The 18,594-nt window shown below is 35.2% G+C and overlaps 1 protein-coding gene across 1 annotated transcript in view; it reads right to left on the reverse strand.

Moving 5' to 3' along the window:
- The window catches only part of LOC121411746 (sodium- and chloride-dependent GABA transporter 1-like), a 34,786-nt gene extending 22,523 nt beyond the window's left edge, over positions 1 to 12,263 (reverse strand). The window contains exon 1 of the mRNA XM_041604583.1: positions 11,703 to 12,263. Coding sequence (XP_041460517.1) covers positions 11,703 to 11,898 — 196 coding nt within the window. The 5' untranslated portion in view covers positions 11,899 to 12,263. The remainder of the gene's footprint in view (positions 1 to 11,702) is intronic.
- Positions 12,264 to 18,594: the final 6,331 nt, after the last annotated feature.

The raw sequence follows: 18,594 nt of genomic DNA on the forward strand, positions 1-18,594 counted from the left end.
TAGGATTGTGATTTTTGCATGGTCAGCCCCCCATTTTTGGCTCAGCCCCCCACTTTGAAAACCGTTCCGCGGCCCCTGTTGCATACATTCATGAATGTCTTTATTCAGTCGTTGATTTATGTAGTCTCACTAGTCTGAACATAAAACGGTAAAATATAAAACAAATTTTCTCCAAGTTTAGTTTATAATTTTGTATAGAACAGGAACACATAATTTTTGAGCAACAACACATTACAATAGAACTACGCCTTATAAATTGAAGTTTACGAATCAAGGTTTACCACCACTCAACGTGTACCATAAAGATAAGTAGTACAATCGGACATTGTACAACGCATTTTATTTCCTTTAAATTTTCTCTTTTTCTCAATTCGTGTGCAAATATTCTTGGCATTAATATTGTAATAAATGTCAAATTATATCTGTTATCTTTTCTCGCATATAATAAATCTCTTTTCCACAAAAGGTTTTATATACTGTTCACTTAGAGCAACTTTTACTTGTCATGCCAGGGGGAGGGGGGGGGCACATTCCTGCAATAGAATTGTGCAGTTTATGATGAAAGTATAAGACTCTTTCACGATTGAGCATCCATTATTTTTATTTTTGGTCGGAAGAGAAATTGCACTGAGAAAATAAAGATTTGGTAATAAATGCAAGGGATACAACCAGTGGAATTTTCCAATGGCGAAAATATTGTCACAGAATACAAGATCTTTGAAGGCTTGAAGCGTAATGATTTTCGCATATACTGCAGAAGATCCGGTATATCGTGATTGAAAATTCAGAACATTGCCATGGAAAGTTCATATGGGATTTTAAAGAACGACTTCAAATTTCATTCTCAAATTTAAAGGCTAAAAGATCCCCGTGAAAATCACAAGAACGCCCAGTCGCCCACCAGCCCTCAAGTCACGGTTCTAGTTGTTTTACTCCACAATCTTCTTCTTTTTCTTTTCTTATTTTACATAAGCCTGTCGTAGGCATACGACATAACAAGTGTTTTTTCTCCAATATCATATAAATGCAATGGATTTGCTTTGAAAGCAACAGCTGTCATGTTCACATAATAATAGAAATACGTATAGTATTTGAGAATGAGACATCAGAGCCGCTGTAACGTCTCCTTCTCTGAAACAATGTTTAAAATTTATCAGGCTTAGGTTCATGCCCGAAGCTAATATCGCCCAAGCTAACTTGCCTGTCATAGTGCCATGCAGTTAATGCAGTCAGCATTTGAAGCCTAGGAAATTCTGTATTCTTAACTATCGAACACCCCAATAGAGCCATAGGCTGCGGAAGCGGGGGGGGGGGGTGCTGTCCCTCTAACTTTGAGGTGGGGGACGACCCCCCTAAATTGTTTGTTGATAACCTTTTTTTTGTCAATTTTGTTTCCTGCGTCCCCCCTAAAATTTAGGTTGATAACCTCTTTTTTTGCTTGTCAATTTTCTTTTACCTGTTTCCGTCCCAAAATTTCAGGTGGACCCCCCTATTTTTTTTGGCTTCCGCCGCCAATGAATAGAGCAAAAACGACAAAAAAAAAAACAAAACAAAACCCCCAAAATGTCTTGACACAGCGCTACCATAATCTTAATTTTGTTTCATGGATTAGAAGGCGTTACAATGACGTAAGCAAATCTCTAGGTGGCAGTTCGCCCGAATGACCTATGACCTCAAACTGGTTGAACTACGGACGTAAATATCACATTGGTATAATATAAGCAAGATTATCTAAAAACAATGTTCCAACACATTCCAAAGATCCAACATTATTGGTAGGTCCCTTTTGAATACAAGATAAAACATTCGCAAACTCAAAAAGTAATAAACTTACAATAGCCCCATTTCTTTCACGTCTCTTTGCCTTTTAGCTTTTTGTTGTAATTTTCAAGAGTGATATCCTGTCATTAAATCATCTTGCCCATCAAATCTTGCCAAAAGCCACATGATTTCAATAATAATTGACTCAAAGTAATTAGTTTTGTCATTATTTCTTTTCACTACCCCCTATCACCCAATCGGATGTTTCCAGGATAGGGAGCGAGGCGCAGAACATTTTCGTCATCAGTATAACCAGGGCGCTTTGTCTCCGTGTTAACATTTTATTTTACAACGAATATTATAGCGTTTGCCCGAAACAAAACATGCAATGTTGACTTCGTTTAGGGACTTCTCTTTTAGTCTTTATCAGGATTACTCAGAAAAGTTACTTACCTACTAAGTAACTACTTATATACTTACTTTCTATTTACTTTCTCATTACTTCCTTGTTACTACAATACTGACATACTTTTAGATAATGTTGAAAATTTCATCAAAATCGAATGCAAGATAAGAAAGTTATCACATTTAAATTGTCACTTAATGTCACAAAACAGTTATGAAATTATGCACATCCTGGTCGGTATGCAAATGGGGAGACTGATGACGTCATCCACTCACTATTTCCTTTGTATTTTATAATATGAAATATTCTAATTTTCTCCTCATAGACATTGTCAAGTGAAACAATTTATTCATCCCTGAACATGTGAAATTAGCATTGTTTAATACTATATGGTTCAGTCTATATAAAAAAGTTGGTCCTTATTGTCAAATCTGTAAAAAATAAAATTGTACTGAATCATTCAAACAATTGAAATAATTAGGTATTTTTTGTGAGCGAGTGTCTTTGTTTGTTTCTTTGTTTTTTAAACAGAATGGATCAATTTCCTATCCCTATCCTATTTTGAAATCTTAGTTCAACATAGATAGACGCGAGGCTTGTCTTGTTCAGCCTACTACATCAATGAAAGCCTTCATTCTCTGGATAGTTTACTTGATAAATTCTGTGCGCAGTTCGCGTTGTTCATCCCGAATAGTAATGAATGGGGGCTATAGGAACCAGACAATATCAATCATCAGAAAATAATCATAGCAACGACTCCTCAGTCTCTCCCCAAAGTTCAACCAAGGGTGTTCAGAACACCTGTCCCCAAGGACAGTCGATTAAGATTATCCCATGTTCTCAGGGTTGTGATCGGTGTTAAGGTCGTCGGCCGTACAAACGTTTTTGCCACTCTCCACCCAGGTTTTAAATGGGTACCATGAGGTGTTAGAGCGGAAAGTCAGTGTAGTTGGCGGGCCCTGTTACAAGAGCATAGAAATAGTCCTATGACGCATTTCTCCAAACTCCAGAGTTGCAATTTGTTCGCAGGACCAAAATAACTGGCATGGATTTTTTTTTCGTCAAACGAGGCCCTGGTGCACAACTACATTTGTACATATTTTGATGCACAGTATCAGCACTCAAAGGTCTTCTGTAAGTTCAGAGAGACGGCAGTCATGGGCATGCAGCATTCGTGAAATATCGGTCCTGTATCAAGTACGCATTTATTAGTTGTATCAAAGAGAAAGGAAGAGAGAGAGACAGAGATAAGGAGAGAAAAGGATAGATGAAGAAGGGGAAGGGAGGGGGGGGGGGAGAGAAAGATTGAGGGGTGGAGGGAATCTATGCTCCACAAAGCGCCCAAAGATATTTTTTTGTATCAGAAATTGGTAGTCGATTTCTTGCGTGATGTTGATCTTTTATAATCATGACAATATATTGATGGAAATAATTCATTCTATACACATAATAGCTGACAAATCGGGGGGGGGGGGCAGGAATGAATATGGCCATCCAATCCACCTCCCAGTCTCCCACGCTCATCAACAAAAGCGAGTCCAAGTCGATCTATATTCAATTGGTCTCTCTTGTTTTCCAAATATAATTTGTTGAAAAATGTCATATGACAAAAGTAATAATCATGATTTACTATTATCAATAATGCATGGAGATTTGTCATAAAAAGAGCAGGGAAAAACGAAAATTAAATCTAATCAAAATGTTTTCACACAGTCAGCTTATACATCAAATGATATCATGGGTCGACAGCATGCGATCGCAAGTTCTCATGAACAAGGAGAAGCACATCTTCGATACCTTATCCCTTTGACCTATAGTCAAAAGGATCACGCATGTCCGACTCTGTTACCAATCGTGTGATTGATGTCTCTCTGTAGTAAGCGAGACTGGATGGATGTTAATTCGGTAATTCACACATTTGACAAGAGTCATGAACTGCCAACCCTCTGAAAATAGGTCAAGCACTAACGCGATTCTTGTAAAGGCCTACTGTGAAGTGAACACTGGATTAAAAAAAAGTAACGTATTTCCCATAAATCTATGGATAATGACCAATCGAGTGACTTCAACTCTCCAAGAAGAGTGACTAAATAATAATGATACAAACGACAGTAACACCAACAATAGCGAATAAAAAAATGATGAAATTGATAACAATTATAATAACAACAAAAAAATGATACGATAAAATGATATGATAAAAAATATTACATATATACTTGCATTTAAAATACAAACATATAGGCAACATACTTTCAACTAACGTTTTATTAATTTCCTACCACTTAAAATGATGTTAAAGGGGTACTCCAGGCTGAAAATATTATGAGAAAAAATCAGACTAACAAAGCACTGAAAATATGAACAAAACCGGACATGGAATAACAAAGTTAGGACATTTATAAATTTACAGGATTTCAGTGAAACGCATTTCTTCATGAATATTTAGTGAGTAAACTGATGATGTCACACCCCCACTTGTCTTATGTATTGTTCATTCAAATTTTGTCCTCCAAAACTTAAAACTTTGGATTGACAACTTATTTAGTGTATTACATATTCATTACTGCTACTTATTTTGTCATAAGAAAGAATAATTCACACATGTATGAAAATATGAAGTAATTATAATTTCATTTAAATAACATAAGAAAAGGGAAAGTGTGGATATGACATCATCAGCCCACCTAATGAATATTCATATAAAATTCAATAACTGTGCTACTGGTTGTCAGATTTTGACGAAATTTTCAGCTTTTGAATTTTACTCTAATCTATTCAGAAAGTGATAACCGGGCAAAAATCTGAATAATTTTCAGTATTTTTAATAAAGAAGTTTGATTGCTTCGGCTCCCGTTTTTTTTAAGGTATATACTTCCAATGATACAAACTATAGTCCTAATACTATACCGAATGGCTTTGTAAGGAAATATCAATTAAATCAACAGTCTCTCAATTTCATTTGAGTCAAGTAATTGATATCGTTTGGTGACTGATAGGGCTTCTCCAGAGTCGGGGCACTGTGTGTTCACGTATATATTCACTGAAACCTTATTACATTGGAATCTCTTACTGCCGCAGTTTATGTTCCAACCGCAGGTTATGTTGAGTTATCTATATCACGATGTATGAAAGTATCTAGTAAGACCTTCACGTAAAAAGTAGAACGTTTCTTCTGCATAAATACTACCAGCGAATATATTCATGTTTCATCAATCCAATTTGGCTACCAGCACTAGTTAATCATAGTTATCATGGTTATATGGAAATTGCACATACGGTCGGTACTTGTTTGTCATAGCTGTCAATACATGCATATCTTCTTTTTGTTGCGTTGGATGACTTTATATACTAATAAAAGACAAATGAAATCTTTGTCATTAAATTATCTTTACGTGACGTTATATTTCGGGATTGACTTAACATGCTGCTGAAATTAAATGCGTGGGTCATGATCGACATGCCTTCGGGTATAACAAGGAATCATATCCCACAAATTAGGTGTGGGATACTTGACAATCAGATCAGATTTCTGGCTTTTACTGTTCGAGAGAAATGCGCTCTCGCGCTCTGTGCACCAAATCTCATATGGACAAAGCAATGAAAGTATATGCCTCCAGACTGTTTAAAACAAATTCTTTATGCATTAATATAATTCATGTGACTGCTATAATATATTTAATACATGCTTGTAGGAGACCAGAAGGCAATCAGATTCACGTCCTCTTCGAGGGACTTTCAAATGAGGGTATAATCACTAACAATTTAAGAAAAAAAAGTATAGGTCACTGACTTTGATTGGAATCCCAGTCACAAGTCATGATTGTTATTGGAAGCTGACTTAACCATTTAATTGGTAAGAGTGAAAACAGTGAATCATGACTTGCGTTAAATTGTGGTATTGTTAATCAATAACCTGGTGGCATTTAATAATCTGTGGGTATAATAACAGTGAGACGCAATAATCACCCCATATATGCGTGTCGAATTTTTTTTGTTAATCTTTGTAGGGCTTATACAAGTGATTCCAAAAAAAGGTATGTTTTTGCAGGTTCGAACCCGTCGAGGTCTGTTATCAATCTGATATCACGAGGTAGGTGGGTTCACAATTTCCCCAAAGCTCTATCACCCAAAGTCTTGGATTTGACACGAGAGAGAAGATCATTCGCGCGAAATAGTATTATTCTGCATCATCTTCGGGGAAACGTTTCTTGCACCAAGCGTAAACATGGTAAAACAAATGCGCGAAGCGCGCCGCTCGAATTTGCAATCTTAGTTTGCGAATTCGGCTGTTTAAGCATTATGTATCGTATATGCGTCATTTTTGTAAAGAAATCATTATAGTTTGCCATTCAAAAAATCATAGGCCGATTTTGGCAGATCATTTTTTTTTCTTTTCCAGAAAAAAAATCACCAAACAAAATCGATGAATTCCCTCTATACCCAATAATGTATACTGCTAGTTATGCTCTTGTATAGCAATGCTCAAAGGATTTCTACAGAAGTTTCCATTAACACCAAAATCATTAATATTGAAAAGGGGCTATACTTTGTTCTGCGATGACGTCATGTAGGCAACTATTTTTTTTATGAACCCTGGGCGATGACGGAACAGATTCACCATTCGAAATATATCTTGTTGTTTCAGTCAAGAAAAGTAGGGTAAGTGAAAAGTCATGTATGTCCTTGATTGCAATGGATTTTAAAGGTTAAAGTCATGGACTTTATCGATATCAGCACATTTGTAAACTTTCCATTACCTCTTGCTACGTGTTAAAAAAACATTTTATATTTGTATATTGGCCAATCCGAGCATGGGTTCTGTTGTAGGTCTACAAAACTGTTCCGAAGTAGATGGTATTAAATCCACATAATCCAGAAAACTTCTAAAAGGTCTTCTTATGACATCACTTCAGTGTGCCTTACCCCGTTTGATTAAAAAGTTTAACGTGTACTACCCCTACAAAAAGTTGACTCACTAGACTGTATTAGAGAAAAAAATAAATCAGACAAGCGTTTCACTTCAAATTTCGTTAAAGCGCGGATCCATGTAAATATGAAGATCAGGGAAGTTATATTTCATGTGTTTTCGTAACACAGTGGTCCCTATATGGGCGCATTATGCAAAAAGAGGGAATGGATGAAGACACCGCCTCATTTGATCCTATTTCATTTACTATAATTAGGCCTATACTTCATTTAAAAAAAAAACAATTGCTTATGTTTTTCTTCTATAAATTCGGAACCGGTAAAAATCGTCAATTATACAGTAATGGCATTTTATGGATTATTATCAAATGGAAAATTGGGAGGTCCTCGCAATTGTGACCCGAAATAAAAACTTGAAAAAACACCCCCCATAACTGTCTTATTCTTTGATGGATTTTCTTCAAACCTTATTTCATTTATTTCTCTAATTAATCTGTTCTTATTAAAATACATTTAAAGTCGACGGCATTTTCCTCCTCTCTTCATTTTCGTATGTTACTTTTCGCGCTCATCACTTCCAACCTGCAGACCCTACATATACAGAAAATCATTTAACAAGACAAAGTTTTGTGGAAATTGAGACAGTCATCATTTTTTTGTGTATTATGACGAGCTTTCAGTCATAATATACATTTTTTTTTATAATGTTACAGTTAAGATCAAATTTCGTCTGCCTTCCCAAACTTCCCTGCCCAATAAAACAAGGGGTCAAGTCTAGTGACCTCTCCCAGTTGATTTCTGAATGGAAATGCATGGCAGCTCTATATCCATGTGTGTGTAGAGAATGCGGAGGATCAAGCCAGCTTGTGTGACCAGGAAGTCGACAATGTGGAAGATGAATTTCATTCTGGAGTCCCCCGGAATGACCCACATTTTATACTACTGAACGAAAGTCTCAAGCATGGAAGTATTTTCCTAGTTTCGAGTAAGAGTTTACACACGATCAGACCGGTATATATTACCTTATACCTTTTCCGCCCAGTATAGGTTCAAAACATGGAAATTTCCCCACTCAAAACATCAGTTGTATATGACTGTCATATACAGACAGACTTATACTAATCGCACGTCTTTCTAATTAAAAAAAAATCACTTATCAGGTCTCAAATATCCAATTAGGCCTATATGAATATCAAGACCAGTATTTCACGAAATTATGGAGGCCATACTGAGCCTATGTACTGAAAATGTCTCCAAGAAAACTGATGTTGAAAAATATGTTCATTCTATTTCAAACGATACACACTACAAGTATTTTGAATCATTAAAGGACTTTACTGTATTCTATTTGAAAAAAACAAAAAACCAAAGCATATCTATGCACTAATTACTGCAGAGCGCTTAATCAAGAGATTTCCGATAAAGTTAAGTGCGTTTAGCAAATAATCATAATAATTGTGTTATTTCATTTTCTTATGTAAATGATGGGACGGATCAAAATATAGTGTTTAATCTTGAAATATGAACTGAAGCGAATACTCAATCTACCCATATTATAATAATGCTCAAGTCAGAGAATAAGAAAGAGTTTGATGGTCGATGTGAGACCTCAACATACGTCCAACTGATCGAGCTATGCAGTATTTAATGAGAGTAAAAACAAAGCAAGAGAGCAAGAAAAAGTAATTGAGAGACAGACAGATAGATAGGCCCATATTCTGAAGTCAGGTTTTACTTAGACCGTGGTCAAACTCTGTGCTAAAATTATGGGAACCAAGTGTCAACATGTTTATTAAAGGTCAAGTCCACCTCAGAAAAATGTAGATTTAAATCAATATAGAAAAATCAGACAAGCACAATGCTGAAAATTTCATCAAAATCGGATTTAAAATAAGAGAGTTATGACATTTCAAGTTTCGGTTATTTTCAACAAAATAGTTATATGAACGAGCCAGTTACATCCAAATGAGAGAGTCGATGACGTCACTCACCTCATTTCTTTTGTTTTTTATTGTTTGAATAATACAATATCAATTTTTACGAATATGATGATTAAGACCTCATTGCCCGAAGCACAAATGTTAAATAATGAAATTCCACGTGTTCAGGGAGGAATGAAACTTCATTTCACAAGACAATGACGAAAATAAAAATATTTCATATTTCATATAATAAAATACAAAAGAAATAGTGAGTGAGTGATGTCATCAACTCTCTCATTTGGATGTAACTGGCTCGTTCATATAATTATTTTGTTGAAAATAAGCGAAACTTTAAAATGCCATAACTTTCTTATTTTACATCCGATTTTGATGAAATTTTCAGTGTTATGCTTGCTTAAATTTTCTCTTTTTATTCAAATCAAGTTTTTATTGGGGTGGACTTGTCCTTTAAGTGGTATGTTTCTTATGTTCACTGTGCTGTTTCCTGATTCATCGATGGTGAAGACAATTCTTAGACAATTATGAATGAGATCAATGAGCTGAAATATGATATCTTACTGTTAGTGACTTATGTAACAATTGGCTATCCATACTTATTAAACTAACTTTAAACCAGTTTAGTTAAACCCGACTTCAGAATACGGGCCCATGAGTCTGAGAAAGAGAGAGTCAGGAAAGTATTGGGTGTGTGTGGTGGGTGTGTGTGTTGTGTATTTTCTTTCATAGTAGAAGCTGTATGTAAAATTTATTAGGGGCGCAACAATAATTATGTTGATTTTTTTCTTTCTGCAAATCTTTCAATATTAACTACATGTATTATTAGGTTACATGAGGGTCGGGAGAGGTTCATTTGATCATGTTGATATATATTTTAAGTTATTCATTCCATCATTATTTGCCGCAGTTTTTGGTAAATATTTTTGTATTTTGTTATTGAAATGAAATGAAGATTTGTCAATTTTGTTTGTATTTATCTTGAGTTTATTTGAATGAAATCCTAAATAAAAACATAATGAATAAAAGTGTATGTGCACTGTAAAAAAATATTGGGCAACATTTTAACCAGCACGAGGATAATTATGTGTCCAACCAATTTGGGGCAGTATTTTCCCCAATGCGGGAAGCATATTGTCCAGTAAGGTTAAAAAATAAGCAGCAATTACTTTAGAATGAGCAAAATTTTCATCACACTGCATGATAAATAAAAATGTCCATCGTTGGTTGGATACATAATTACCCTCATGGAGCCTTTTTACCCAATATTTTTTAGAGTCTGTTTATGTGTGAGAGTGGGTGAGAGGGGAAGATGCGAATGTTATCGACCCTCTGGGGGGGGGGGGGGGGAGAAAGGAGAGAGATCCCACGTGAAATAGAGGTCGGGAGAAGATTCGACCTTTTACCCTTTCACTCCTTCATCTGCACGTGCACTTATGTGTAGCATTCACACAAAACAAATCTCAACATTTATACCTGCATGTAATAATAAAAAAGTATGCGTAATCTTACGATGTTAAAACTCATTAGGCATGATGTTAGATCCATCATTCTGCAATGACGGACGACTATCTATTACTCAACATGCCCAATCCTATAACATTTCATACAACAGATACATACAAATGTTGTTTATAATTTACGGCGCTTTCATTAGCTTATTTTCTTGAATACATTTTTAAATACAATTTTATGTCAGAGGACAGGACAATACCGTATAAACGGTATGTGCAAGAAGATAATTTATCCTTTGTATATGTGTATGATAACAAATTATAAATAGTTCACAAGGCGCGAGGTAAGTCTGAATTGAAATATATCAACTTGAACAAACTTGATGGAAAATACAGATAAACATTGTCAACCCTCTCCGCTCTCAATAGGATATTCAAATTTGGCATTTATCATCAAAATTTTGTTGAATTAATGATGCCGAATGTTAAGTCCTGGAAACAAGGCATTTTCAAAGAAATAGACCTATCGATATTGTCGGTTGGAGTGGTTCCAAATTTGAGAACGAAATGATATACTTCTGGCCTTTTGACCCTGCGTTGGTTTCTTCATTACCTTTGGCACGTTTGTTTTTTTCGTTCTTTCACCAAATCGTATAATTTTCATAATACATTTCGATATTATCAATATGATATATGTCGAGTATACATTTTTCAATGATTTGGATTGCAGACTTTTTGAAATCAGTAAGTACACTGCAAAAACTCCGATGTTGATTTAACACCAGCCAGAATCTATGTATGTCTACACCCGAGAAGTATTGAGAAAAATCATCATTTTGTTTAAAAACTAATGGTGTTGTTTAAAACACTTATCTGATGTTTGACTTATACCAAATCCGGTGTTGTTTAACACTTCTCTGGTGTGGACATGTTCCGGGCTGGTGATAAATCAACAACGGAGTTTTCGCAGTGAAGGGTTATTATTAAGGAAACCAATGATCATGATGATACAGTTGTTAATGATATTTGGGCGTTAATTATTATCAAATCATTTTTTCTCTTTCTTTTTTAACCTTTTAAATGTGATTATTTGTGATTTCTTCAATCTCATTGAATAACTGTAAATATTGTAATTTGATCTGATTATTAATAAAAACATAAATAAAAAAATAATTTTGTTTTAAGAGTAAAATTAAATAATTCGGTGATAAATACCTCCGCCGTTTTTATACACCAGGTATGGGAATCTCCACACGTTGCCAAGTCCAACGGCATAGCCGATACAAGCCATGATAAAGTCCATTTTATTTCCCCATCCAACTCTCTCCACCTCCTCTTCCTCCTCCTGCTTTTCGTCGATATTCTTCCCTTTCTCTGCCATTTCCAAGGCCTTGGCGTCTGCGGAGGCCATGCTGGTATCCTGGTAGCAAAAAGTCTGGTGGTAGAATATCTGGGAAACAAACCGTGAGGAATATATCGAATGGAGCAGACACGCGGTCCCAGGCAAACACTTGTGACCGGTTTCTTTCTGCCTGTCTTACCCTAGTAATCAATCTTGAAATGGGTTAAGCGTTCGAACTTGAGGTATTACAAGAAGTGTCAGTGTCAATTGAGGAGAACAACCGCAAACTACGCTTCGAAATTCTATCAGGGGTTATTACAAGACGGTGTTTTAGAAGACAATTTCTTGATGTCTCGCGACTGTATGCTTTCCGCGCGCTTTGATCCAATGACTGAAGTCGTAGCTTTTCCTGCTAACATTTCCCTGCATGAACGTTCTTTTCCATGGACGTACAGCCATATAGACGACAGAGCATGCGCATTACATATAGGCCTACTGGAAGCAAGGCCCAAATTGTGACCAATCATTGTTTGTTGTTGAAGGTGACATCAGAGACAAGTATACGCCATGAATAAATATAAATAATTCCTTGTCATGCCATACATTTTAAAGATCTAGCGTTAGGAATAAATTTCTACATTATAACCATCACCCCAAACTATTGTTATAGAATAGCTTGGAAAGAGGTATGGATTTAATGGCTACTTTAATAAGAGAGATTCAAAATCATGAATCTATTTTTTCTACAGGTTACATTCATCAAAATAACCCCAAATCGATAGTCTACGCGAAACGTGTTTGTATACATATCAAATAAAATCACTAATACAAGCAATGAATTTGAATGGCCAGTTTGCAAAATTAATAGAAATCCATTTTACCACGGCCCCACCAATAAAGTTCGCCTGATTTGATTTCTGAATATTGAATTGTGATATCGTTACGAATGGCTTGTCTTGTCGTTATAATCATGAGAAGCTTTCATACAATTTTAAATAAGTTTTTTAAATGGTATAATGCGATCTCAATGAATGCAGATTCCAGAACTAAGTTAAATCTAAACAGATGTGTTTCAAACAATGATGCACTGTAGCTGTTTGGAGATAGTACAAACCCGGAGTACAAAGCTTTAATTCCGCATAAAAACAAATATTTCCCACCCTGATAAAATTAGCTGGAAATGTTTGAAGATTTCGTAGGCTTTAGGAAGAGATTCACGCCTTGACAAACGAAGAATATACTGAGTCTGCATGGCTAACCTGTTCTCTGTGCTCTATATTAAAAACCTGTGTGAAATATTGTTGATGGTTCAATAATGTGAATTTCATAACATTCCAATCTTATACTTATGTGACCATAAAACGTTATTTCATCCACTTACTTGTATTTTACCTTTGAAGATAATTATTTAGCGCATGCACTTGCTCATTTTTGTTGACAAAATACAATTTTGATCACGTATTTTACAAATTTAGTGATTGCTTTTCAGAAAGCTATAAACATTAATTATATTCTACGAATCAAAATTTTGTTTTGCCCCCCAAAACCAGGTTATTTATACTTTTGTCGAGATCTAGACAATAAGTTGCAAAGTCGCAAAACAGAAAGAAAATCGTTTTTTTTTCATCCTCACAAAACAGTTTAAAATTTAATTTTTCTTGTTTTTCCAGGGGAAGGTGGGGGGGGGGGGGACCGGAACTATGAGGGAGGCTTAAATGAATGTCCTGGCTCATATTTTCATATGTTCATCAGAAGTATATATAGAAAACACGCTGAGAACGTCGGAAACAAAAGAACGGAGGAATAAAACAGCAACTAATTCATATCAGAATTTGTTAAAGGGCAAGTCCACCACGTCGAAAAGGGTAACATCATACAAACAATTCAACAAAATCGGATGTAAATTAAGAAAGTTGTGACATTAAATATTTTCGCACAGTTTCACACAACACTGGCGATATGCAAATGAGAGAGTCGATGATGTCACATACACACTATTTCTTTTCAATTTCATGAAATACACAATATTTTTTTTTTTTTTTGGGGGGGGGGCAGATTTGAAAAATAAGAAGTAAATTCGTGAATTGCAACTGGTTGCAACAATTGAATTCCACATAATTATTAAAGTAGGAATCAAATGTACACGTAGTTTCGCATTATACAGTTATAAGGAGTAAAAATTGAGATATTTCATTATTACGTCATGAAATAAAATGCAAAATAAGTAGTAAGTGAATGATTCCTCATTTGCCATTCGAACAGGATGTGCATTTATTTCTATTGTAAATTCAAAGGGAAATGTGTTTTCCATTACTTGGCGATTGACTTTTATAACAATTCCTTTTGAAAGAAAATCTTTTAAATCTTTATACAGTGCGTATCAAAAACATTTTTACACCTTGAAAAAGCCCTGAGAATTAAAAAAAATATACAACATGTGGGTATTTTTTTCACATATAATCTTTGGTTTGTGTCTCATCTATCTAATGTAAGTAAAAGTTTTGACAGAATGTTACACTTGAGTGAGCACTGTCCATTTTTGTAAAGCTCGCAGAAATCTGTTTGCGCAGAAATGATCGTTTTCACGCTGTGTAAAGGGAATGGGCGAAATCAAACTTACACTGCGAAACATTTCTCATCCATTTCCCTTGCACTTTTAGTCAACTGAAATAAAACGGATACATTCAAGCATTTTGTAACAGTTTTGCCCCCCAAATTGAAATTTCAACACTTAGTAAGCACAACTTTACCCTTTTTGTTCCAGCTGGATCTGAGGACATAACTGAAGTTGAATCTGAACAAAAGTTTATATCAGACATCTCCAGCATTTTTTCTTTAAGTTTGTATCATTTAAAGTGGGTTTACATTTCATTTTTCATTCAATACTTGTTTCTCCACACTTTTTCCAAGCTTGACAATGAAAATCAAGCCTAAGCCATTTCATGTAAATCACAGCTCAGTGTAAAGCAAATATCGTCACGATGGCCTCGATGTTTGGGTGAGTGGGGTGGGGCGCAATGCCCTCTTCAAAATGTTTTGGGCAAGGAAACAACTTAAAACAGGTACAAGATATCAAATCAATTTTACCAGCTAAATTCCACGTGTTCATGATCTAGGTCTAACTTTATTCGCATGACTATTTCAAAGTCCTGTGCAAATCATATTTCACTAACTTTTAAAAAAAAGTGGTGCTCACTCAAGCGGAAATATTTTTGACAGTTATGTCGTCATTTACTTAAATGGATCTGTACCAATGTTAAAATGTGGAAAAATTTTCAGGATATTACAAATATATAATTTTACAGGATTTTTTCTAAGTGTAAACTTTTTTTAATACGCACTGTACAATAAATTTAAAGCACACGTAAAAACTCAATGTCCTATTGTTTTATAAATACATTTGTACACTCATTTACTCATTGTGGATGGGGCAGAACGTCAGGATCAAAACAATTAGTAAATGTTTAAGTATGATTTGTGATTTTTCGTTTTCGTTCAGTACATACCATGAAAAGGTCGGCGCAGGTTATTTTCCGCCAAGGTTATTTACCCCACTATACACGTAAAAAACTTAATACCTCCTAATTGTTTTATACGCTCATCACACACATTATGATACAGATTGCACGTACAATCAACACGATAACTAACTTTAAGGGCATTTTGAACTTCTTTGAATAAACATGCGAAGGAGGCTAAATCATAATACGTTTAATTATCTGTTTTATGCAATGGTATCCTTAAGAGATCTCAGTGGGCAAAGGTTAAGTGATAAATGCTTGATAGCAAAGAGGGGCAAATGCCAATTAAACACACCCACCTTGTGTCAACAGACCGATTATTGATAGGATCAAGTCTGTGGCATGTATACATCACTGGAGTCTAAAAAAAATACCATTTTAATTAATTGTCATCCATACAACATTGGACAGCAGTTTATAAAAAGTTTTCTCATAGTTAGATCGAATTTCAGTGAAACTGTGCCGAGTTATTTCACGAACAATTATGTTAAATAAGCGGATGAGAGATAAGGTTTTAACCACTGGCGGATGGATAGGGGGGGGGGGGGGGCACAGCCGGCCCGTGCCCCCTGATTTGAAAAGAAAAATTAAAATTTGTAATGTAAAAATGCCGTTGAAACGGAATGTGTCCCCCTTTAAATAGACCTTTTTTTTTTTGCTTGTCAATTTTTTTCGAGGACGAAATATCATTAATTCTTGGTTATAACCTTTTTTGGTCAAATTTTTCTTGGAAAAAATGTGCCTCCCTTTGGAAAATCGTGGATCCGCCCCTGGTTTTGACATTATTAGATTAAGACTTTTCTTGTATAGGGTCCGCCTTTATAGTGTTGGGTTTAACCATAGAACTATTGGTTTAACTATAAGATTGCATGGAGAAAAATCCACAATTTTCAAATCGTGTCAAATTTTCGTCGGGTATCTTAGCTTAATTGGATATTTTTTTTATTAGACCGATCAAAGCTATTACGTTATTTCGAATGGCATAACATCTACGGTTTGGATCAATTTCATTTATATGGCTTTCGCATAATACTGTTTTTCTATAAGGCTTTTTTTTATCAGTTTTATCAAATTATCGATTTGAATAGGTCGTTAAAGACACCACCTTGTGCAAGTCAAATACACCGTTGTGATAAGCTTAATCAATGTGCAATTGCTACTTACGCCCTATGCCGATTAATGTACACAAATGACGTAGAGTTTGAGGATCATGTAACTATGACATGATGATTGAATAAGTGGAGGTATAAGACCACCCCTAAAAAATAGAAAAGAAAAAAAAACAAATGGAATGGCAATAATGTAATAATAAAAATACTACTTCTACTACTCTTCCTCCTCCTTCTAATATTACATCAGGATCTTAAAGGGGAAGTTCACCCTGACAAAAAGTTTATTGTAAAAATAGCAGAAAAAATAATAAAAAATATTGCCGAAGGTTTGAGAAAAATTCATCAAATAATTAATTATTTGATTGTGACGTCATATGCGAGCAGTATTCCTACATAGCGAATGGTAAAAAATCAATGAAATGTCATTTTCTAAGAAATTGAAAATGGTTTTCACTGGAACTTTTGTATATCAATAGACAAATCATTTCACACCGATCATGAAAAGAAAAAAATTAAGTCATCAGGAACCATACAAAATTTGAAATTCATACAATTTATATTACATAACACATGGGGCAGCTGCTCGCTTATGACGTCACAAATCAAAATTTTGAACTCTATAATAACTTTCTTACTCTTTAACGGATTTTCCTCAACTTTCACCAATATTTTTGACTATTTTTTTGCTATTTTTACAACAAAGTTTTCTTCAGGGTGAACTTCCCCTTTAAATATTAAGAGCTATAGGAATAAGGAGGAAAACTTGTTTTTTTTAAAGATCTCTTATTGCCTCAACAAAATGAAGAAAGAAAGAAGTAGAAGAAGAAAGAAAAATGTAAGAGGAAGAAAAAAAATAAAGAAAGAATGTGAAGATGAAAAAGAGGGAGAATAAGAAGAATGAGAAGAAAAAGAAGAAGGGAAAAATAAAAGAAAATCACCTCGCCTTTTCTAGATCTTTCCCTCTCCTTCCCAAACTTTCATGTTAGTAATGTCTTGCCAAAAGATGGCGCCCTACCACGTAGTCGGCTTTTGAGTATGAAGTTTTCCAGTCTTTAAAAGCCAATCTGAAACCACCCATATTAAGTCTTTAATTCTGAGGGTGCAGGGGAGGGTCTTCGGAATAGTAAAAGTTTTGAATATAATTATTGTCTCCATCTCGACCAAATACTCCACATAACCATCTCGCTATATTCATAATAACCAAAACTGCCACGCCCACCAGCAACACCATCATCATCATCATCATCATGGTGATCATCATCGTCATGATCATCATGATCATGATCATCATCATCGTTATCATAATTATAATCAGAAGGTTCGTTCGTCCGAAAACGGAATAAGGTTCGTTAATCCGAAAACGGATAAGGGTTCGTCATTCCGAAGGTTCGTTAGTCCGAAAACGAACTAAGGTTCGTTAATCAGGAACTTGAAGGTTCGTTAATCCGAAAACGGATAAGAGTTCGTCATTCCGAAGGTTCGTTAGTCCGAAAACGAAAGTAGGTTCGTTAATCAGGATGTGGCGAAGCGGGAATACCGGAAGGGCAAGCGTGGTAGTGGGGGGGGGGGGTATAAAACACCGTTTCATTTTCAATTGTTATGAGGAAGGTAATGTAGGGGCTCGGCCTAACGTATTTTCGGGGGGGGGGGGGGGTGCAAAAGCCAAAAATGGGCGTGTTGGTAATATTTTCACCATAAGATTTGTGTGATGTCCTTGTTTGTTTTGTAGTAATTAGGTTGAGCAAAGCTTTTTGAAGTGAAGTATGATTATTATTATATATTTAGGATTTTTTATACGCGGTTTAGAAAATTTTTCAAATCAGAAGTTCTCAAACTCATTTTTCGGTTATTTATGGGGCTAATTAGGCCTAACTGATAAAAGGGCATCCCGCGCGAGATGTTGCGAGGGCTAATCACAAGCTCAAACCTTTGGACATTTCAATAAAAAAAATGACAATTAAACATTGCGAGCAGTTATCGTTATCATAAAAAAGAAAATTTATGATATTCCAACTAGAAAACTGGACATTCTAAGCATTTTCATGATGACCAGAAAAGACTCATTGCTACAAAATAAGTGAGGCGAGTGCGAAGCGCGAGCAAAAATAATTGTGATTTTCTAATCTGAAATG

This window comes from Lytechinus variegatus, chromosome 3 (genome assembly GCF_018143015.1).
Source record: "Lytechinus variegatus isolate NC3 chromosome 3, Lvar_3.0, whole genome shotgun sequence".
In the NCBI taxonomy this organism is placed as follows: Eukaryota; Metazoa; Echinodermata; class Echinoidea; order Temnopleuroida; family Toxopneustidae; genus Lytechinus; species Lytechinus variegatus.